The 23,823-nt window shown below is 49.2% G+C and overlaps 1 protein-coding gene across 10 annotated transcripts in view; it reads left to right on the top strand.

Annotated features, from left to right (window-relative positions):
- The window catches only part of TJP2 (tight junction protein 2), a 138,063-nt gene that overhangs the window by 86,332 nt on the left and 27,908 nt on the right, over positions 1-23,823 (top strand). For 8 of the 10 annotated variants that reach the window (XM_051846396.2, XM_051846400.2, XM_070051018.1 and 5 more), the window contains 5 exons: positions 8,271-8,324; positions 11,977-12,101; positions 14,515-14,617; positions 17,379-17,994; positions 22,710-22,813. In XM_051846396.2, the coding sequence (XP_051702356.2) occupies positions 8,280-8,324; positions 11,977-12,101; positions 14,515-14,617; positions 17,379-17,994; positions 22,710-22,813 (993 nt within the window). In that variant the 5' untranslated portion in view covers positions 8,271-8,279. Of the gene's footprint in view, positions 1-2,058; positions 2,156-8,270; positions 8,325-11,976; positions 12,102-14,514; positions 14,618-17,378; positions 17,995-22,709; positions 22,814-23,823 lie in introns of those variants that run through there. The other 2 variants (XM_051846390.2, XM_051846381.2) reach the window with 2 other exon arrangements.

Genomic DNA, 23,823 nt, shown 5'->3' with positions numbered 1-23,823 from the left:
TAGATAGAAGAGAGAGATCTTCCATTTACTGGTTCACTCCCCAAATGGCTGTGATGGCCTGGGCTAGGCCAGGCCAAAGCCAGGAGCCAGGGGCTTCTTCTGGGTCTCCCACCTGGGTGCAGGGGCCTAAGTGCTTGGTTCATCTTGCGCTGCTTTCCCAGGCACATTCATAGGGAGCTGGATCAGGAGTGGAGCAGCCAGAGCTTGAACCTGTGCTCCTGTATGGGATGTATCGTAAATGGCAGCTTAACCCGCTGCACCACAATGCTGACCCCTGTGTTACATGTTTGAGTACCATTTGATAAACAAAATTAGTGTTGCCAGAAACTGACATCTTCCAAAATCACCATGGACGAATCTAGAACTCAAATGCTGGGACATGTCTGGCTTCTGGGCAGTATGCATGAAGTGCAAGAAATGGGTCAGTTTCCTGAGGCCTGGCAAAGCAGTGTGCTGGCCCCCAGCTGCCTTGTAATCCATGCTGCTTTGCCGCTGAGCCCAGTGAGCCAGCTCCTTGGGCTGAGCCTGCCTGGGCACATGGATCCTGCAGATGCCTGCACAGCTCGTGTCGAGGCACCCACTCAGCTACTAGGGGTCCTGCCCTCTCAAGTTCAGATTTGGAGCACAATACAGTGTTCCTTTTCCGAGCCATTAGAACGCTTAGTGAAGAGCTGTACCAAGAATTTGTTCTCATAGAATTCCGGGGAAGGGCAGGAGCAGCATGAGCTCTGCTTAGAGGTTGCCTCATTTCTTGCTGACCCGGGGCCTCTGAGGTGCACATGGTTCCAGGTCACTTTGACGAGGAAGCAGCAGAGGCTCCAGGGCCCCACAGTTGAGTGGCAGAGCAAGGGTTGCACCTTGAGGACTTTGCTTCGGTTTCAATCAAGTTGCTTCCTGTGTGGTCTTGACCTTGTGCTCCACCTTTATATCCATCGCCCTCTCAACCCCCAGTGGCTCACACCCTTCTTCTGCCACCTGCTTGGTGTGGTGCATGGTGTGTCCCTGCCCTGTGGGAGCAAGAATGACCAGGAGCTCCCCAGGACCTTGTATCTGAAATCGGAGCTCCAGCTTCCAAGCTCCTGCCATCCCAGCAGGCATTTCTAGATGTCCAGAATCTTTCCATTTGCATTTCCATCCCTCCCTAAGGCAGAGAGACAAACAGAAGGCAGCCTGTTTGTTGTTCTGTTATCTGTGAAGTTTATAGAAAGGTTAGAAAGAGGAGAGAACTTTGCTGAGCAAGCACTCTGTCCTGGACCGCTGCCCACTCTTATCTTCCCCTGGTTATCTCCAGGATTGGAGAACATTTTCTCTTGGTGCCTCGTACTTCTATGTATCATTACCAGTTCTTTCCCAGCTGGCTTGTGCTTTGTATATGAGATGATCTGTGTCAGTTCTCTGAATATTCAGAGAATATTAATATTATTTTAAAGGTCTCATGTACAGTTATTCCTCAGTGTCTGTCAGGTATTGGTCTAGGACCCCCTGCCCCTGCCCCCTTGGAACCACAGGCTGTGCACGCTCAAGCCCCTTGGATAGGCTGGCATGGTCTACGCGTATCTACACACGTCCTCTTGGATGCTTTGAGCCACGTCTAGATGATCGTAACACAGAGCAGTGGCAGTGCTCGATGCATCGTTGTTGCACTGTCTTGTTGAGGGAGGGGTGCTGAGAAAGAAGTCCGTGCATGTTCTGTACAGGCACAGTTTTGGGGAATGCTCTCCCTCTGTGCTTGGCTGCACCTGCCGTCGCAGAGGCTCTGGGTACAGAGGGCACACGGAGTGCCGACTCTGCTTAATCTTCTCTGCTGATACACGGCCATCTCCTATGGCTAGGAGAAGTATCTCCTGGCACACGCTGGTTCCTCGCGTGGGAGAGGGGCCGCCTTCTCTTCTGACCTCACAAGTGGGGCTTTACAACGCGCGCAGCAGCTCTGCCGTCTGGATGCGGCACTGTGTGAGATGACAACAGGATTTGCCGCGAATGTGGGGCACTATTGTATCCGCCTTATGTAACCACGTGGAGGCATGGCCATGGGTGAGCAGCCTGCGAGGTAGGCGGCGGCCAGGCCGGCTCCCAGGAGGCCATGAAGGCTGCTCGGGTGCTACACAGGATGTGGATCCAGGCTGTGAAGAGCTGTGGGAGACTGAAAGGCCATGTGAGTTGCGGGGCACTCTCCCCCTCTCTCCTGGGGGAGAGGAGCCGCTCTCACAGTGGCTCCTTTATGCTCGGGCTGACTTGGGCTCTGCAGACCGTGGGGTGTGGGCAGCGGTGGGTTGCTGACAGCCATTCTCTGGGCTTGTGCTGCAGAGCTGCTGTTTTCTGACGTTGGGAATCTGCTGGCATGGTTTTCGCTTCCTACATGTGGCTTAATGTACGATTGTTTGCATTTGAGGGTTTCTCATTTGGGGTAAAACAGTGTTGTCTTCTTGCTCTGCAGAAATACGTGCTGTTTGAACTCCCTTTGTCCGGTTGTCTCAAAGATCAGAGAAGTTGTTTTCCATGTGTCCCTTGTGTTCCTGTGTGCTTGGAGCCTGTGGCATCTGTATCACGTGTGCCGCTGAGGAGCTTGGGGGTTCTATGGAGTGTGTCCCTGTGGGTGGCTTTATATTAAACTTGGTTTTCAGCTGTGATCTCCATCTTCGGAAGCAGCAGTTTTAGTGAACAGAAAACCTGAAAGTGGCCTGTTTAGGAGACATTGAGGATATTTGTATCTGAGTTGTGACTGCTCTTTCTGTAAAACACATTTCTGAGTTCTTATGTGAAATATATGTGATGTTTAAAAATCCAGTTGGCCAAGGTTTTCCATAGGAAAGAAGTTTTAATGAAAAGTAGAGGATGTTTTCTTTAATAGGAAACAAATCAAATAACTACTTGTCCAAGTCCCTCTCTCTCCTTTTATTCACACAAATACCTGATCACACAGACTTTATTTGTGGTACAAAAGTCAGCCTTCCAGGGGATCCAGGAGGGCTTGTCCTGTCTGGGCGGGGATGGAGAAGTAGGAACGATAAGGAGAAGTGATGAGGAGCGTGCAGAGGACCCTCCTGGTGGGCAGCATGTTGACCCTCAGGTGGAAAAGATGACTTGGAGCCTTCAGCACCTGCACCCTCTGCACTGCCCCCCGCCCCGGCATCTCCATGCCTGCGCACCACGCTTGCCTTTCTTTGTCTCCCCGAGCTGGTGCCACCCCCACTTTGCCATCTCTGTTCTGCCCTGTCACTTTGCGAAATCGGAACTGCAAAATCAGTATTAGATGACCATTTGGTATTGGGTCCCTGTCTGGGAACCAGGGACTGCTGGATGCTCCTCTCACTCGCTTTGCTGTTCTTGTAACTTAAGGAATCTGATGCCTGTAAAAGAGTTCAGTATTGAGTGACGCAGTGTTGATTAAATACCATGAGCTCAACCCACATCCCATGGACCTCACCGAGACAGAACACACGACCCTATGTGTCACTCCCTGCCTCGCCCTCTGCAGCCTGCCCTGGCCACTTTGTCCTGAATTTTGTGCCTTTCATCCCCTACTTTGATGGTGTAGTTTTACTACACACACACACACACACACACACACACAAAGCACATAACACAAAATCTACCATCTTAACCCCTTTAAAGTTTTCATTTGAGTAGTGTTAAATGTGTTCACATTGTTGTAAAATGTTGTTTGCCTCTTTAACTCTTTAAAAATGATACCGCATGAACCAATCCCTCGGCATGTTTTTCAGTCCACATTTTATTAGAGATATGTCCTGTGCCCTGTTGTGCTTCTGAGTGTATGTGGCTGTGGTTGGTTTGTTTTCATGGCAGTGCAACTTTGTATTTTTCTTGCTGTTTGTTCTGCCCTTGGTAGATATTTGGTTTCCCAATTGTGGCCTTTGAGAACATGGCCGCGGTGCCTGCTGTAGCCAGGTATCCTACGTGCACGTGATGTGCACATGTCTCCGCGTTTCCTCCAGCTGCTGGATGCGTGGCCCTCCCTGGAAGGCTTCCCACACCCTCAGCAGCCACCCGCTGGCATTCATGCACAGTCCATGTGTCAGCAGCAGGTCTGAGGCTCCCACAGCCCAGCACCATGGGTGGGGCCAGAGCCTGGTGGCCCAGTTGGAGCGGCCTCAGCTCAGGTCTCAGCCGAGCTGACTCACGCTGCCTCCTGCCCGCGGGTGTGTACGCAGAGCTCACACTCTGAGGAATATGGGTGATAGCGTGGGGTGCCCTGTGCTTCCGAAAAGGTACTGGAGAAACTTGGCAAGGCAGACACGCTGGTTTGTTTTCTGGGCACTGTGGCTAGCTGGAGAACTCCACAAGGGCTCTGGCTGCTGTGTTCTGTTGTGTATCCAGAGTGCCACAGACTGCGTGCTTGGCACATATGGGATGCTCGGTTAATAGTTTTGAATGAATGGTGGTGAGATTGTTGCAAAAATGCACAGCTCTGTGTGCTAAATATACATGCTAAGGATACATTTTTAATGTTCAAAGTGCTGATAAAATTGCTTTTTACCTGGGGCCGGCGCCGTGGCTCAGTAGGTTAATCCTCCGCCTGCGACACTGGCATCCCATATGGGCGCCGTGTTCTAGTCCCTGTTGCTCCTCTTCCAGTCCAGCTCTCTGCTGTGCCCCAGGAAGGCAGTGGAGGATGGCCCAAGCGCTTGGGCCCTGCACCCACATGGGAGACCAGGAGGAAGCACTTGGCTCCTGGCTTCAGATTGGCACAACATGCCGGCTGTAGCAGCCATTTGGGGGGTGAACCAACAGAAGGAAGACCTTTCTCTCTGTCTCTCTCTCTCACTGTCTAACTCTATCTGTCAAATAAATAAATAAAAAATAATAAAAAAATTGCTTTTTACCCAATCCCTACACCTTTAAGATTTTAGATTTTCCATTTAGTTTAGCACAGTAAGTTTCCTTGTAATATTCTGGTTAATGTCTTAACCTGTTAACTGTGAGTGAGAAGAGAGGCTTCTTAGATTCTAATCAGTTTCCTATCTGGTATCTGAGGTTTTAGATAACTAGGCAAGTTAATGGCCAGATCTGACCATTTGAAATTTTGATTCCGCTCTATTGATGGTGATAATGGTAAAATGTTGATCCTGTCTATGACAAATCAACTTTGAGAGAGGATATGAATCTTCCGTCTTCTGATGTGCTCTACAAATGCCTGGAACAGCTGGGCCTGGGCCAGGCCAAAGCCAGAAGCCTGGAACTCCTTTGGGTCTCCCATGTGGGTGGCAGTAACCCAAGTCCTTGAACCAACACCTGCTACTTCCCAGGGTGCTCCTTAGCAGGAAACTGGGATCAGAAACAGAGGTAGGATTTGATCCAAGGGATTCTGACTTGGAATGCAGTATCCCAAGCAGCAGCTTAACCTGCTGCACCACAACGCCTGCTCTTGACAAATCTAGTTTAAGTTGCTCTTTAAGTCATACAGTAGTGCTTACAGAGAGTGTTCACTCATTAAGGAAGAACCTGAATTTCAAAAGCCAGATTCATTCTACCTGGAAACTTTTAAATAAAATTTTGTAGCAACCCTTTATTTTGGGTGTGTGTGTGTGTGTGTCAATGATCTATTTTAAATCTAATAATTTAAAAAGATAGTTTGTACTTTTATTTTTAAAATAAAAATGTGTTTTAAAAGTAATGTCTTTGGGACCAGCACTGTGGTGCAGAGTTTAAAACTCCTGCCTTCAATGCCATCATCCCATATGGGTGCTAGTTTATGTCCCGGCTGTTCTACTTCTGATCCAGCTCCCTGCTAATGTGCCTGGGAAAGCATCAGAGGATGACCCAAGTCCTTGGGCCTCTGCCCCAAGTGGGAGACCCAGAAGAAGCTCCTGGCTCTGAATCAGCTCAGCTCTGGCCATTTCAGCTATTTGGGGAGTGAATCAGCAGAAGGAAGATCTCTCTCTCTCTGCCTCTGCCTCTGCCTCTCCCTCTCCCTCCTCTTCCCCCTCCTCTGTGTCTTTACCTCTCTCTGTAACTCTTTAAAATAAATAAAATAAATATTTTTAAAAAATAGTAATGTCCTCATACAAAAATATTCTCAGTAATATCACAACTCCTTAGGAAATTTAATACATTTTGGTGTCCTTCCAGTCTTTTCCAAATGTGCTTATGTAATTATGGATTTGTGAAAATAAGAACAAACAATGAAGTTTTGTTTCTTGATTTCCTCCCTTGTACCATACTTTTTAAGTACAGATCTCTATATATGTATAGTTATCTCCTTAGTGAATATTACATTGGTTTTCTGTTTAAAAACTTAAAAGTGGGGCCGGCGCCTTGGCTCACTTGGTTAACCCTCTGCCTGCAGCGCCGGTATCCCATATGGGTGGCCGGGTTCTAGACCCGGTTGCTCCTCTTCCAGTCCAGCTCTCTGCTATGGCCCAGGAAGGCAGTGGAGGATGGCCCAAGTGCTTAGGCTCCTGCACCCACAAGGGAGACCAGGAGGAAGCACCTGGCTCCTGGCTTCGGATTGGTGCAGCTCCAGCCATAGCGGCCATTTTGGGGGTGAACCAAAGGAAGGAAGATCTCTCTCTCTCTCTCTCTCTCTCTCATTGTCTATAACTCTGCCTGTCAAATAAAAAAAAAAAAAACTTAAAAGTGGTTTTAAATTACTCAACTTTTTGTCATACAATAAAATATCTGATAAGCTATATATGAAGAAAGGAGGTTTATTTGGCCCACAGTTTTTGGGGTTCACAGCACACAGGGTGGGCCCATGGGTGTGAGGCTGCTGGTGAGGGCAGAGGATGGTGGGCAAGCATCTGCAGCCCAGCCTCCCTTTCATATCCTGCCCTCCCATGAGAAGCACCTCTCAAAGCCACGCCCTGTGCCTCAGGCCTTCGCACCAGGCCCACCTCCTAACTGGATTAACTTTCCTCCCTCTTAATACCATTAGTTGGTGACTTGGGCACTTAACTGCAGAAGTTTTGGAGCTATATCCTATTAAAACTGTAGCAGGTTGTGTCTGTGCACGCTGCTTTGATGCTAACCTGGGATGTTCTTTGAAGCCTGTGTTTAGGTTCTGTGTGTTCTTTGGGTAGGATTTCCATTTGCCTCTATGTAGGCGATGAACACACGGGACCACCTTGAGTGTGAGTGTTTGGGGAAGTGTGGTCACATCAGACATGAATCTCAGCACTAAACCTGTGTGTGTGCAGGTTTGTTGCTAGAAGTTCTTTGGAGGGATGGTTGTAGAGCCATGGACGAGACAGGCAAGTGTCCTGCCATCTCCTTCTATGTGGCAGTACATTTTCCTGCTCAGTGATCACCCAGATCCAATCTTCCACCCAGTTTGCATCTCCTTCTCCCAGGATCATGCTTTATGCCAGGCTTTGAGCTTTCTTAGTGTATGTAGCCCTGAAAGGCAGCTTGCCTTCAATGGATTATTAGAATTTTTATCACGACAGCACTGTTTGTCGGGTTTTTTGTCAACATCTACTGTGGAATATTGTTGGAGACAGAAGCCCAGTTTTTGAGCCATTTTCATCCTTCACATCCAGCCATACAAATGGAGGAAAAGCCAAAAATACCACAGATTGTCCAGCTGAGCGCACTGTGATGAGGCCAAGGAGGTCCTTGGACACAGATGTGCAGAAACTTCCCTGGGACACTGCCTTTTACAAGGAGGGGGAGAGGGGTTCAAAAAATGAGAAAGCAGTTTTTCAAATTAGATTTTTAAAAATTTATGAGGGGATGAGAGAGAAATCTGCTATCTGCTTGTTTACTCTCCAAATGCCTGCAGCAGCCAAGGCTGGGCTAGGCCAAAGTTAGGACCCAGAACTCAATCCAGGTCTCTCAGGTGGGTAGCAGGAACCAAGTCCAATAGCCCTCCTTGGTATGCACTAGTAGAAAGTTAGAATTGGAAGTGGAGCTGAGGTCCAAACCCAGGCATCTCATGGGGGATGCTGGCCTCCCAGCTGGTGTCATCATTGGCTGTGCCAAACACCTGCTCGTGAAACACAGGTGTTTGTAAAGGGATTTTTGTGATGATAGTGTTTTTGGAATGCTGATAACAAAGGGCTCAACACCTAGCACGTTGTTCCCTCTCTCACCGTGATGTCTCTAAATTTTCTAGTGGCATTGTTGAGACTGCCATTGCCTTGAAGGGGGAGTGCATTTGAAAGTTGATAGCATAACTTTCCAAACAGATATCATCTCTTTTTGGCATGCAGAAAGTGTGAACTGGACTTTGTATTGAGATATGTTGAATTTTGGCTTCATTTCTGGCATTTGTGGTTTTAATCAGATTGGTTTTGTTTATTTTAAAACAGGCCCCAGGCATGGAAGAGCTGATATGGGAACAGTACACCGTGACCCTACAGAAGGTGAGTTCTGTGTGGGATTCATGGGTTGTATGGGCACATTCTGGGTTTTATGGATCACAGATCTTACCATTTTTGCCCATATGCAGTTTTGGTTTATTCCCCCTTCAGTTAGGTAATACGTTACTGGTGTAGGTAGCAGCTGTCAGACACTACTGGGTTGACAAAAATTTGCATGCTATTGTGTGTGTGTGTGTGTGTGTGTGTAAGATTTATTTATTTACTTGAAAGTTAGAGTTATAGAGAGGCAGAGGCAGAGAGAGAGAGAGTCTTCTATCTGCTGATTTACTCCCCAAAATGGCCGCAATGGCCAGAGATGGGCCATTTGGGAGCCAGGAGCCAGGAGCTTCTTCTGGTTCTCCCACATGAGTGCAGGGGCCCAAGGATTTGGGCCATCTTCCACTGCTTTCTCAGATGCATTAGCAGAGAGCTGAATTGGAGGTGGAATAGCTGGAACTCAAACAGGTGCCCAAATGAGATACTGGTGCTGCAGGTGGTGACTTACCCACTACACCACAGCACCAGCTCCTCTATTATATATTTTTAGTGAAGTCTGTATACTATAGAACGTTTTAGAGGTTATTTAGTGTATTCCGCTGTCTGCAGATTGAACAGGTACACAAAAGAGAAAAGAAAGGGAGAAATGAAAATGACCTGTACTGAGGTAGCCTTTATAACTTCTAGAGTTTTGCTTGTAACACATATTCCTATATTGCTCTCAGTGAGTTGTTTTTTTTTTTTTTTTTTAAGATTTATTTATTTATTTGAAAGTCAGAGTCACACAGAGACAAGGAGAGGCAGAGAGCGAGTGAGAGAAGTCTTCCATCCACTGGTTCACTCCCCAATTGGCCGCAATGGCTGGAGCTGTGCTGGTCTGAAGCCAGGAGCCAGGAGCTTCCTCTGGGTCTCCCACGCAGGTGCAGGGGCCCAAGGACTCAAGCCATCTTCCACTGCTTTCCCAAGCCATAGCAGAGAGCTGGATCAGAAGTGGAGCAGCTGGGTCTCAAACCAGCGCCCATATGGGATGCTGGCACTGCAGGCTGTGCTTAACCCGCTGCGCCACAGCACCAGCCCCTCTCAGTGAGTTCTTTAAAAATATTTCTTATTGGGCCGGCGCCGTGGCTCAATAGGCTAATCCTCCACCTTGCGGCGCCGGCACACCGGGTTCTAGTCCCGGTTGGGGCGCCGGATTCTGTCCCGGTTGCCCCTCTTCCAGGCCAGCTCTCTGCTATGGCCAGGGAGTGCAGTGGAGGATGGCCCAGGTGCTTGGGCCCTGCACCCCATGGGAGACCAGGAAAAGCACCTGGCTCCTGGCTCCTGCCAGGATCAGCGCGGTGCGCCGGCTGCAGCGGCGGCCATTGGAGGGTGAACCAACGGCAAAGGAAGACCTTTCTCTCTCTGTCTCTCTCTCTCACTGTCCACTCTGCCTGTCAAAAAAAAAAAAAAAAAAAAAAAAAAAAAATTTCTTATTGGGGCCGGCGCCGCGGCTCAATAGGCTAATCCTCCACCTAGCGGCGCTGGCACACCGGGTTCTAGTCCCGGTCGGGGCGCCGGATCCTGTCCCGGTTGCCCCCCTTCCAGGCCAGCTCTCTGCTGTGGCCAGGGAGTGCAGTGGAGGATGGCCCAAGTGCTTGGGCCCTGCACCCGCATGGGAGACCAGGAGAAGCCCCTGGCTCCTGCCTTCTGATCAGCGCGGTGCGCCGGCTGTGGCGCACCAGCCACAGCGCGCCGGCCACGGCAGCCATTGGAGGGTGAACCAACGGCAAAGGAAGACCTTTCTCTCTGTCTCTCTCTCTCTCTCTCACTGTCCACTCTGCCTGTCAAAAAAAAAAAAAATCTTATTGGTTTACTTGAAAGTTAGAAAGAGACAGACACAGGGATATCTCCCATCCACTAGCTGACTCCCCAAACGCCTGCAATGGCCAGGGCTGGATCAAGGCAAAGCCAAGAGCCAGGAGCTCAATCCAGGTCTCCCATATGGGTGGCAGGACCCCAGCTGCTTGAGCCATTGCTTCTGCCACCCAGCATGCCCATCAGCAGGAAGCCAGATTCAGGAGCAGAGCTGAGGCTCCAGCCCAGGCACTGTGATACGGGATGGAGCTGTCCCAAGTGGCATCTTAACTGCTAAAACATGCATCTGCACCCCTCAGTAAGTGTTAAGTACAAACTTAACTGGAAAATATTGGCAAAGGAACCAGGAGAACAGTTCTATTTCTTGTCCCGTTCCTGGTTATATGAAGAGGGGTTGAGGCAGTCAAGTTAAAAATGCCTTTGAATGTCTTTGCCTCCATGGGGTTGAGAGTAGAAGTAATAGCCCATGTAAATCTGTTGTGCTTAACAAGTGCATTCAGAAGTATTACCCATGTAGCTTCCATCCACGGAGCCCAGTCTGTATTCAGTGTGTAGCAAATCCGTGTTACACATTCATGGTTCTGAATTCTTACTCCATCACTGTCTGCATGTCAGCATTGCTCGGATTTTCCTGGGACCTACAGGGCTTCCTCTCTCCCTTCCTAGAGGGACTGCCAGTTTCCTTCGTGGAGAGTTTTCCTTTGACCTTCAGAATCTTGCCCTGTTTTCCATGAAAATTTGGTTCCTGAATGAACTGTTTATTGAGTTATCCAGGTGGGAAGAAATGTCACAGTGTCCACGGGCCCACACTCCCAGATCACTGCTTACTGTTTTCCGTTGAGGGCTTTGCCTGCTTAGGTGTCATAATTCAGCTCCTCTCCTCTTTCTGGCTCTTCTCGATGCCCTTGAGTTCTGAATCCCAAAGTGGCAATGGTGAGAGACTTTCTGGCTTGATAAAGAGGATGGAGCTGCCTCTGTCCTGAACCAGGCGCCAGCTGTTGGTTCTGCCAGATTGAAAGCCATGTGATTAATAAACAGCAGTGCAGCCTGTTGTGAGTTTATCTTCGTTTGTCATCAGTCAGAATAGTGGGGCCTTTTCCTTGGCAGGAAAGATTCTCTGAGTTGATTTTGTACAAGCCCACCTGATTTAGGATTGCACAGTCACATACACCCGTATTGTCTGGATGAAATCAGGCTTAGCGCTTTTAAACACTGAAGGGAATTGGGGTTATGTAACACCTGGGTTTGCTGTTGTGCATCGCTCGCTCATTCCTGGATGCAGTCGATCTCTATTTCCCTCCTGTATCCATGTAGGAGCAGGTTAAAGCCCTGCTGGTGCAGAAGATCTCAGAACTTAAATCTTAATCTTAAAAATCCATTTACTTCTTTTTCACCCTGTATTAAAACAAAACCACCAGCTCATCTAACTTGAGGTTGAAGATACACTTTTAAAATGCAGTTTTAGCCCAGATGTGGTTTTTCCTGACGCTGTTCGCGCTGCAGTGAGCTTGGTGCCCACAGGCGCCCCGGAGCTGCCAGGAGCACATCCTGGTTTGGACAGAAGCTGTCCCTGCTCTTGCTAGGAGCTGTAGTGATAGCTCCAGTCTGCACTATCAGTCTTCCTGCACACAAAGCCGTTTTCCCCTTGTAAAACCCCTTTGGCTCCTCGTTTGTTTCTCTAAGCCCTTGTGTTCCTGAGCTGTCTCTAGTTTCTGATTGCGCCTTTATTTTATTGAGCATGTGTAATAAATCCTGTAAGGCCCTTACAGAAGGATGTTAAATTTTTCTTCTTACTCCAACACAGGATTCCAAAAGAGGATTTGGAATTGCAGTGTCTGGAGGCCGAGACAACCCCCACTTTGAGAATGGAGAGACCTCCATCGTCATCTCCGACGTGCTCCCGGGTGGGCCTGCTGACGGGCTGCTGCAGTGAGTGTCCTCCCCACCAGCCCTGTGTGTTAGCCTTTTGGTTGGTGTGCACTTTGCTGAGTTTTACAAAGATATCAGACTTTCATACAACATTTGAAAAGGCACCAAGAAAACATTGAGACTATAATGCATGGTGTTTGCACAACCCCAAACATTTGGGAACAGGAAGCAGTTGCTTCCCGAGGAAAATGGTCCCAAGTGTTGCTGCCAGAGTTCGGAGCCTTTGCTGGTCTGGAGTTTGAAATGGGCTGTGCTCTTTGTTTTCCTCAGACTTACCCAGCTCTTTTTTTCCCCCTGAAGTGATAAGGCTTTACTGGGGACGGGGCATCCATCAGAATGGAAGGGACAGGCGGCTCACTAGGCTAATCCTCCGCCTTGCAGCGCCGGCACACTGGGTTCTAGTCCCAGTCGGGGCACCAGATTCTGTCCCGGTTGCCCCTCTTCCAGGCCAGCTCTCTGCTGTGTCCAGGGAGTACAGTGGAGGATGGCCCAAGTGCTTGGGCCCTGCACCCCATAGGAGACCAGGAGAAGTACCTGGCTCCTGACATCGGATCAGCGCGGTGTGCCGGCCGCAGCGCACCGGCCGCGGCGGCCATTGGAGGGTGAACCAATGGCAAAGGAAGACCTTTCTCTCTGTCTCTCTCTCACTGTCCACTCTGCCTGTCAAAAAAAAAAAAAATAGAATGGAAGGGACAGAGTTCCCAGTCACTTGGACTTGGGGAGACTGAGATTACATGGTTAAATGGAGAAAATACACCTGGGCAGGCCAGGCAGGTGGCTCAGCAGTGAGAGAGAGCTGAGCATGCGGTCTGTTTGGACTCCCCAGGTTTTTAGGGGAGTCTGTTTACCCACCTCCCCCTCTCTTCCAGGACAAAGGATGGGGAGTCCTAGTGGAAGGATTTGTTGGATGAAAATTAGCAAATTCCTCCCAGATTTGCTTACACAGCTCTTCATATTTGTTTTGATTTATAGTCTTTGATGAGGAGACTGCTACTAATAATTTCTATAATTATTATAATGATCTTATTTGTATTTTTAAAAAAATATTATTTGTTTTTATTTGTTTGAGAGGTTTTCCTTCCACTTTCTCACGCCCTCATGGCCCAGAACAGCTGGGGCTGTGCCATACCAGAGCCAGGAACTCTTTCCAGGTCTCCCATATGGGTGCAGGAACCCGAGTACTTGGGCGTCTTCTGCTGCCTTCTGGGTGCATTAGCAGGGAGCTGCATCAGGAGCCGAGCCGGAACTCGATCCCAGACACTCCGATACAGAATTCTGGTGTCCCAATCTCTGTGCCAAATGCTCACCTCTGATGACCTTATTATAAGAGGGATGCAGGAATTGGAAAAACTTACTACAGAACACATGGGTTTCCAGCTGCCAGCCATCTGGCCTGAAGCGATCTTGCTGTTCTGTTCCCTCAGAATAACTTCTCAGGGCAGAATCTGCAACTAACTGTTTGGCTGCTTTAGCACATGGCTCAGAACCTTCTGTTCTGTTGCTGCTCAGTGCCCATCTAGTCCTCTCACAGGCAGTAGTCTTCCATACGGAGCCAGGTGAAATTTTAAAATCATGTTTTGTTAATATATCTAGTGATGGTGTCATGTTTTCTTTTTTTTTTTTTTTAAGATTTATTTTATTTATTTGAAAGTCAGAGTTACACAGAGAGAGGAGAGGCAGAGAGAGAGAGAAGTCTTCCATCCACTTGCTCAGTCCCCAGTCGGCTGCAACAGTTGGAGCTGTGCCGATCTGAAGCCAGGAGCCAGGAGCTTCTTCCAGGTCTCCCACATGGGTGCAGGGGCCCAAGGACTTGGGTCATCTTCTTCTGCTTTCCCAGGCCACAGCAGAGAGCTGGATCGGAAGTAGAGCAGCCAGGACTCAAACCGGTGCCCATAGGGGGTGCCAGCACTGCAGGCGGTGGCTTTACCTGCTATGCCACAGTGCCGGCCCCCTAAAATCATTTTTAGGATGAGCTGAAGTAGCAGGATTCTGTGATCTCAACATATCTTAACCTCCTACAAAGCACAAATAAATGGATGTGTATCTACTTTGGAATGTTTGTGACTTTCTAAAATACACTACATACCACAGTAGCAGGGACTGATGGAGAAATTTCTCTTCATGTGCAGAGCTGGCACCATTGGGTGCCTGCTGGAGTGACCCTGTGGTTGGGAGAGGGCCAGCCCCCCTCTCTCCAGGTGGTTTCCATTGGGCACTCTCAGCGCTGAGCTGTGTGACCCCTGCTGCTTCCTGGGAAGAGCTTAGACTGAGGTGACGAAGCTTCGGGAGCTGTGAGACACTGAGCCCTTTCGTAAGCGTCTGATCCATGCGCTGCTGCTGGCTTTTTCTCACTAATGATTTCCCACGTGCAGATGGGAGTTTTTCACAGCCTGTGTGCATCTCTTGTTTGCAGAGAAAATGACAGGGTGGTCATGGTTAACGGCACCCCCATGGAAGATGTTCTGCACTCATTCGCCGTCCAGCAGCTGAGAAAAAGCGGAAAGATCGCTGCCATCGTAAGTTTGCCTTCAGCTCGCTGCCATAGCTTTTTGTTTCTGTGCCCAGAAGACAATGACCACTTGCTCTTAAGCATTAGACAGAATTCCACCAGCCGGGGGCTGCACCTTGGTGGCCCCTCAGTGCTTTGGGAGGGTGACGTTGTGATGCTGTGAAGTATGTCAGTTACCTGCCTGCCTCTCCTCTCTGTTCTGAGACAAGTGACTCTCTTGCCTGAGCTTGCCTAGGGAGCCAGGTTAGACAGTTAGCCCCCTAAGAATGAGTTAGATCAAGCACACTCTACACCCATGTTAATCTAGAAGAAAATGTTCTGCTCAAAAACTTTTTTGTTTGTTTGTTTTTTAAAGATTTATTTGAAAGTCAGAGTTACACAGAGAGAGAAAGAGAGAGAGAAAGGTCTTCCATCTGCTGGTTCACTCCCCAGGTGGCTGCAACGGTTGGAGCTGCACCGATCCAAAGCTGGAAGCCAGGAGCCAGGAGCCAGGAGCTTCTTCCAGGTCTCCCACATGGGTGCAGGGGCCCAAGGACTTGGGCCATCTTCCACTGCTTTCACAGGCCATAATAGGGAGCTGGATCACAAGTGGAGCAGCCAGGTCTCGAACTGGCACCCATATGGGATGCCGGCACTGCAGGCGGTGGCTTAACCTGCCACACCACAAAAACTCATTTGTAAAGGCCCACGTGAGAGCTGTTACAACTTCACAGACTGAGTGTCTTAGCAGACCGTAGCAGTCTATAGCATTCATTGATTTTATACACTAAATCATTCACTCATTCATAAAGCACTAGCTGGGGTTGGATGATGAGCGTGATGCCACCAGACCGACTCTGGAACCAGGCTGTGCTGCAAGGAGTGTTCACTACAGGGACAGGTGAGGAACATGCAAAGCAAGAATTGTGATACAAGTGTGTTTAAGGGCAGCGCTGGGGACAGACCAGGTATCTGGTATATTTTTCTTTTTTTTTTTAAAGATTTATTTATTTATTTGAAAGTCAGAGTTACACAGAGAGAGGAGAGGCAGAGAGAGAGAGAGATCTTTTATCCAATGGTTCACTCCCCAGATGGCCACAACAGCTGGAACTGCGCCGATCCGAAGCCAGGAGCCTCTTCCAGGTCTCCCACATGGGTGCAGGGGCCAAAGGGCTTGGGCTATCTTCTTACTGCTTTCCCAGGCCATAGCAGAGAGCTGGATTGGATATAGAGCAGTCAGGTCTTGAACCAGCACCCATTTGGGATGCCAGCGCTTCAGGCCAGAGCGTTAACCCTCTGAGCCACAGTGCTGGCCCCTCTGGCATATTTTTCAGCATTTTACTATGCACATTTTTAAGAAGAAAGAAGAATTGAAAGATCCTTTAAAAAGTCAACATTCTGCAATCTTCTCTATATATACACACATGTAAATGCCCATTCCTGTTTCTGGTAAGCTTTTTCAAAGGCAGTGGTAGACATCATGACAGTTCAGGCCTTAGTACTTGAGCAAACATCTCCTAAGAATACGGTCATATCTATGATACTATTCCATATTACAAAGTTAATAAGTCCATATAGAGCATCATCTCCTACCCAGTCCATATCTCATGATTCCTTTCCTGGCCAGTTTTTCTTCCCTGTCCAGGATCCAAGTTCATTGGTGGAGTTTGCTTGTTAAGTCTTTAGTCCCCCCCCCCCCCCTTTTTTTTTTGTCAGGCAGAGTAGACAGTGAGAGAGAGAGAGACAGAGAGAAAGGTCTTCCTTTGCCGTTGGTTCACCCTCCAATGGCTGCTGCGGCTGGCGTGCTGCAGCTGGCACACCGTGCTGATCCGATGGCAGGAGCCAGGTGCTTCTCCTGGTCTCCCATGGGGTGCAGGGCCCAAGTACTTGGGCCATCCTCCACTGCCCTCCCTGGCCACAGTAGAGAGCTGGCCTGGAAGAGGGGCAACCGGGACAGGATCCAGTGCCCCGACCTGGACTAGAACCCAGGGTGCTGGTGCCACAGGCAGAGGATTAGCCTATTGAGCCATGGCGCCAGCCTTTTAAGTCCCTTTTAATCCAAAGGGTCCCTCTTTCCCTGGCCCGTCCGCACCTCTCTGAGAGCACTAACTTTTAGAAGAGAGTAGGCAGTCATGTAGGGTGTCTCCTTTCCTGGAGTTTCATTTCATTTTTATACCTCGGGAGCTGAAGAGTGTCGTGCCTGAGTAGAAGCAGATTTTGGAGGCATACATCGAGAATCCCTTAGTGAAATGTTTGGTACCGGAAGTTTTTCGATTTTGGATTTTTTTTTTCAGCGTTTGCATTGTTTGCCTACATATAATGAGATATCTTGTGGAGGGGAGCAAGTCTTGAAAATTCTCTTGTTCTCACTTTTTATGTACACCTTACACACAAGGCCTGAAGGTAATTTTGTATGAGATTTTTAGTGCACTTAAGGTCGGTGTGCTTGACCTGTCCCATGAGGGCCAGTGTAGAACTGTCCTCTCATGGCATCTTGTTGGTCCTCAGAAAGGCAGTGATTTGGAAGTATTCTGGGTATCAAACGTTTGAATTAGGGATGCTTGGCCTGTGATGCTCTCATTATCTTAATTCAGGGTACCGTCTCACAGCTTCTCAGTCATCGCCCTACTTAGTTCTCACCTGTGCCCATGTGCAGGTAAGGGGCCTGCGGCTTAGTGAGTACCTAGGGCGGAAGTTCACCGGAACTGAACTGGGACAGAGCTCTTGATCCCTGCATTCTCCGTGCTTGATGGTGATTGGCCTGCGTCCCTCTTTTGTTTTGACAACAGGTGGTCAAGAGACCCCGGAAGGTGCAGGTGCCCCTGCCGCAGGGCAGCCCTGCCCTGGAACGGGATGACCCGGCTTTTGAGGTGATGGACGACTTGGATGGCCGAAGTTTCCGCAGTGGGTACAGTGAGAGGAGCAGGCGCAGCAGCCATGAGGGGCTCAGCCGCAGCTGGGAGGACAGCCCAGAGCGGGGGCGGCTGCATGAGCGTGCCCGGAGCGGAGAACAGGACCGCAGCCGGGACCGGAGCCGTGGCCGCAGCTTGGAGCGGGGCCTGGACCACGACTATGGGGGCGCCCGAGACCGGAGTCGTGGCCGGAGCCTGGAGCGGGGCCTAGACCACGACTATGGGCGCCCGCGGGACAGCAGCCGCGGCCGGAGCATTGACCGTGACTACGAGCGCTCCTATCACCAAGGCTACAACGACCCGGACTATGAGCAGGCCTCCAGCCCGTCAGGGGGCTACCGCCACAGAGCCCAGGCTGACGCCCGATATGAGGGGCACCGCAGCCGCAGCCGTGAGCACCTGCGTTCCCGCAGCCCCAGTCCAGAGCCACGGGGCCGGCCGGAGCCAGACAGACCCATTGGAGTCCTTCTGATGAAAAGCAAAGCAAATGAAGGTGGGCCCCCTGGATGTGGGGACCAGGGTCACTCTCCTCCTAGAAATTGCCAGTGCATAAAGTAACATGTGACAGGGGCACAGCACTGACCTAAGCCCCCAGCACCTGTTGGCTGGGTTCATCCTCACACCCACAGGGGAAGCATGTCACCGGTTGATCTGCATTTTAGACACTAGGAGAATGAGGCACAGGAAGTCTCAATGACCCGTGCAGAGTTGTGTTGTCGGTGGCAGAGCCAGCAGTACTGAGCTTTGAAATGACCAGGCTAGCAGTTCTCAAAGCAGTGTGGGCTGTTACCTGAACACTTGTTAAAAATGCAGATCTCGGCCGGCGCCGCGGCTCACTAGGCTAATCCTCCACCTTGCGGCGCCAGCACACCGGGTTCTAGTCCCAGTCGGGGTGCCGGATTCTGTCCCGGTTGCCCCTCTTCCAGGCCAGCTCTATGCTGTGGCCCGGGAGTGCAGTGGAGGATGGCCCAAGTGCTTGGGCCCTGCACCCCATGGGAGACCAGGAGAAGTACCTGGCTCCTGTCATCGGATCAGCGCGGTGCGCCGGCCGCAGCGCACCAGCCGCGGCCGCCATTGGAGGGTGAACCAATGGCAAAGGAAGACCTTTCTCTCTGTCTCTCTCTCACTGTCCACTCTGCCTGTCCAAAAAAAAAAAAAAAAAAAGGCAGATCCCCAGGCCCCAGTCCAGCCCCGTCATCTCAGGAAGAAGCCATGGGTTGGGCACTATAGTCTGAGAGCACAAGCTCTCCTGGGAGGCCTGGTGCGCCTGAGTCGGACACACCATGGGAAAGCATCATGCCCCAGCTCACGCTAGTGGAGCCTCTGTTCTGTGCCCAATGCGTGCTGTCTTACTGATCCGCACGGGGGCCCCATGTTGGGGAGGCTTCATTCCCTGTTTTGCAGGGACCACCACGACACACTGAGGTTTGGCTTTGTCTTAAAATTTCGTCCGTCCTTCCTTCCTTCCTTCCTTCCTTCCTTCCTTCCTTCCTTCCTTCCTTCCTTCCCTCCCTCCCTCCCTCCCTCCCTCCCTCCCTCCTTTCTCTCTCTCTCTCTCTCTCTCTCTCTCTCTCTCTCTCTCTCTCTCCAGGCAGAGAGAAAGGTCTTCCTTCCATTGGTTCACCCCCCAAATGGCCGCTACGGCTGGTGTACTGCGCCAGTCCAAAGCCAGGAGCCAGGTGCTTCTCCTGGTTTCCCATGCGGGTGCAGGGCCCAAGCACTTGGACCATCCTCCACTGCACTCCGAGACTACAGCAGAGAGCTGGACTGGAAGAGGAGCAACCGGGACTAGAACCCGGGGTGCCAGCGCTGCAGGTGGAGGATTAGCCTATTAGCACCGGCCTGTCTTACAATTTCTTAGCATTGCATAGTCAACTTTATTTTCACTTGAAAGGCAGACTAAAAACATTTTTTGTTTATTTATTTTCATTTTATTTTATTTGAAACAGACACAGAGAGATCTTCCATCCACTAGTTTACTTCTCAATTGCTTGCAATACCCAGTGCTGGGCCACATCAAAGCTAGGAGCCTGGAACTCCACCGAGGGCTCCCATGTGGGTGGCGTTGAGCCGTCACCTGCTGCCTCCCAGTGTGCACATGAGCAGGAAGCTGGGTTGAAGCAGAGGAGCTGTGACTCAAACCAGGCCCTGAAGCTGGCACCCAAGCAGCAGCTTAACTGCTGTGACACTTGTCCTCCCTGAACTGACCCCGAACCACAGGACAGGCACCCCAGGATTTTGTCCCCGGCACTGCTTTTTGAACTTCTTTTTCTCTCCTTCCCTCTTACCCACCCCCCCCTTCTCCTCTTGGAAGGAACCACATCTTGTAGATACTCATGGATACACCTGCATATCAAAAATCTGAGCAGAAGTGTCACAGCACAGAGCTTATTGCGTGCAGTTTACTCTGCAAGATCCTGTTACGTTAAATTTAAGAAGTACTGGTCGCAGCCCACAGAACTGATTTCAAGACCTGCTAATGAACTGTGACCTGCAATTTAAAAAGACATTGTCTATATTATGAAACTGCCCTAGTCATGGTTGGTCTTATTTATTTAAAAGGCAGAGTGATGGGATTGGGGGCAGGAATCTTCCATCTGTTGGTTCTATCTACAAATGGCCAAAACTTTCAGGGTTGGGTCAAGGTGAAGCCAGAAGTCAGGAACTCGATCCCGGTCTCCCATGGATGGAAGGGGCCCCAGTGCTCGGGCCATCATCTGCTGCCTTCCCAGGTGCGTTAGCAGGGAGCTGGATCAGAAGCAGCAGCAGTGACTTGAACCCGCATTCCAATGCATTTTGCCAGTGTTGCAAGCAGTGGCTTAACCTGGTGCACCACAATGCTGGCCTCAAGATTTCATTCTGAAAGAAATCTGACAGTAGACAACATATCTACATTTTATTAAGAGAGAATATCCATTCATAAGGCCAGTGATTGGATTTCATGGACATGGAATATCCTTGCTTGTAAATGTCTTTGAAGCTTGGGGTAGGCATTGGGCACAGCAAATGAGATGCTGCTTGGGATGCCTGCATCTCCTATTGAAGTGCCTGGTTCAAGTTCTTGCTTGATCCATCTCCTGCGACTACACCCTCTGAGAGCTGGCCAGCTAGCGCCGGGGACCTTGCCACCCGCGTGGGAGACCTGGATTGCTTTCCTGGCTGCTGACTTTGGCTTGACCCAGCCCTGGCTGTTGCAGGCATTTGAGAGTGAACCAACGGATGGAAGATCTCTCTCTGTCTCTTTCTTTGACTTTATGCCTTGCAAATAAAATGGAAAAAAAAATGTAAATCTAAAAATGTCTTAGAGGGTGGTCAATTAATTTTTTTCTCTAAGAAGTACCCACTGTACACCCATCAATCTGCTTGAAAACTTACCGTCAGTGCAGTTTTTAGGAGGGTAGAGGAATTGCTGGTAGAAGGATGTCTCTCAGAGTTGCCAGTTTTGAGCTGTGCAGCTGTTTGGTGGAGGCCGGAGCCCCTACCCCTCTTTCTGGACTGTAGCTTCCTGAAGGGGTTGGGGATGCATCTCAATGCTTCTAATCTCTGTAGGGAGATCTGTGCTAACGAGTGAACTGTACGTCATTCCAGACTTATTTTAAAATCTACTTTGTGACTTTCCAAGTTACCCAGTTACTTTCTTGTCAATTATAAGATTTTTTTTCTTAGTTCAAACAGCAAAAAAATTTTGAATACCTGTTTTGAAACCTATTAGGTTGTGTAGCTTCCACAGAAGAACTGAAATCCATCCTTAAAATATGTATTTTTACAGATTAGTAAGTAAAATGAGAATAGTCTGAATAGCATGAAAAACATTTTAAAGCACACATACCTCATAAATGCGGTCCCTTTTCTTTTGGTAGAATTGAGAATGCATTAACTCCCGAAGCTAAGCTGGTTTTAGTCACCTGCTTTGTGTGCCTGCTGGTCTGGAGACACTGAATGTGTCTCCACCCACTTAGCCTTCACCTAGTTTTGCCGATTATTAACATTTTTGCCACGTGTGCTTGCTTGCCTTCCCTTCTCCCATTTTTCCCTTCTCTCTGCCCCTCCCCACCCTGAGGTTTCCTTTTTTTTTTTTTTTTTTTTTTTAAGAACTACTTGGAAGTAGGTTGCAGGAAACATCACGCCATTCATGTGATGAAACATTTCATCACAGATCTCCCGAGGATAAGGTCATTTCTCCTGTGTCACCTTGATGCTGTTGTCACACTTCTGACAGTTAACATTGGAACGACCCTTGGGACAATGGCATCCCATACCAGAGGTCCAAGTCTAGCTCTGATCCTGATTCCAACTTCCTGCTAACTTCCCGCAGCAGCTCAAGTAGTTGTGTCCCTGCATCCCACATGGGAGACCTAGATTGAGCTCCTGGCTTCGTCCTGGCCCAGCATTTGAGGGGGCAAACTGGTAGATGGGAACTCTTTACCCATCTATGTCTCTCTGCCTTTCAAAGAAAGTAAACAATAATTTTTAAAATATAAGGGAACTAAAAAGTGTATGGAAAAAGTATGAGAAAGCTATATATGTATTTCAAAATTGGCACCAAAATAAGCTTAACTTTTAATTCCATTTTTCTGCAACTTTTTTTTAAAAGATTTATTTTTATTTTATTTGAAAGTCTGAGTTACACAGAGAGAGAAGGAGAGGCAGAGAGAGAGAGGGAGAGGTCTTCCATCCACTAGTTCACTCCATAATTGGCTGCAATAGCCAGAGCTGTGCTGATCCAAAGCCAGGAGCTTCTTCCAGGTCTCCCACGCGGGTGCAGGGGCCCAAGGACTTGGGCCATCTTTCACTGTTTTCCCAGGCCATAGCAGAGAGCTGGATTGGAAGTGGAGCAGCCAGTGTTCGAACAGGTGCCCATATGGGATGCCGGCACTGCAGGTGGCAGCTTTACCCGCTACGCCACAGCACCAGCCCCTCTGCAACTTTTTAAAGTCCCTTGGTGTAGTATATAATAATATAGCGCAGCCCCACCCCTGCACTAGGTCAAGAATCATGGGAATGTTCATGAGTTGCATTTGACTTTTCTGTCTCAGCATCTGCAGCGGTCTCTCTGCCTCTGTTTTGAAGAGGCCAGGTCAGCTCTCTCACAGACGGTCCCATATATAAAACCACGTTTTCCTAAGTATGTTGTGCCACACACCAGGCTTCGTCATCCGTACAGGTTGGTGACTCATGTGGATTTTCTTGTGCTTGTCTCCTACCTAGAGTACGGCCTCCGGCTGGGGAGTCAGATCTTCATAAAAGAAATGACCAGGACGGGACTGGCAACTAAGGATGGCAACCTCCATGAAGGGGACATCATTCTTAAGGTGGGCTCCCGCGGCAGAGAGCACTCACACACGTGCTTAGGGACCTGCGCTCCTGGACCACTGCATGGAAACTTAGTTGGGATGGGAGTTAGCATGCTGAGATGACTTTTATCAAAAAAACCAGGCTTGGGAGGCAGATACCAATGCCAGGGCACTTGGTAAAGTGATAAGTATAAATACACAACCGAAAAAAATGATAGGGTAAGTGTCGAAGAGATTTCACAAATAAGACCAGTGTAAGCAAACAATGAAGGATAGAATTAAAAGGGAGAGTATGATCCTGCGGGGGAAGCAGGACACACAGCAGACTCATATAGAACGGCAAAGGCCCAAAACAGTACTCCTGCCTCAGAATCAACCTTGGGACATTCGGATCTGGCTAAAAGGTCCATGAGAGTCTCACAGGCATGGAAAGCCATGACACGGTGGCAAAAAACAATCTAAATGAAAGATCCTGGTGAACAAGACCCCAGCAGAAGGAACAGGCCATCAAGGAGGCAGGCGCCTTTCTCTGAAGGGAGGAAGGAACCTCCACTGTGATATGGCCTTGACTAAACAAGTTCAGAGTCGGTGAACTCAAGGGGCTTCCATAGCCTAGACAGCTCATAGCAAGAGTCTTGGGTGATTGCTGACATCATAAATAAGAGTGCCAATTGTTAAATCAACAACGGGAGTCACTGAGTACAGGCTCCCCACGTAGGATCTCTGTCCTTAATGTGTTTTACTATGAAACTTAAAAACAACACTACTGGTCGAACAATGCCCTATACCTTGTGCGGTTGTGTGAGTGCAGCCTGTTGAAATCCTTGCTTAGTATATACTAAGTTGATCTTCTGTATATGAAGGTGATTGAAAATGAAACTCGATGAAGGGCAGGATGGAAGAGGGAGTGGGAGAGGGGAGGGCCGTGGGAGGGAGGGAGGTTGGAGGGGGGAGCCACAACAATACAAAAGTTGCACTTTGTAAATGCACATTTATTAAATTAAAAAAAAAAAGGAAAAAAAAAAACC

Source organism: Oryctolagus cuniculus, chromosome 1, assembly GCF_964237555.1.
Source record: "Oryctolagus cuniculus chromosome 1, mOryCun1.1, whole genome shotgun sequence".
NCBI classification, from domain to species: domain Eukaryota; kingdom Metazoa; phylum Chordata; class Mammalia; order Lagomorpha; family Leporidae; genus Oryctolagus; species Oryctolagus cuniculus.
Note: the sequence above shows the minus strand (reverse complement) of the source record. Positions and strands in the feature narration are given on the sequence as shown.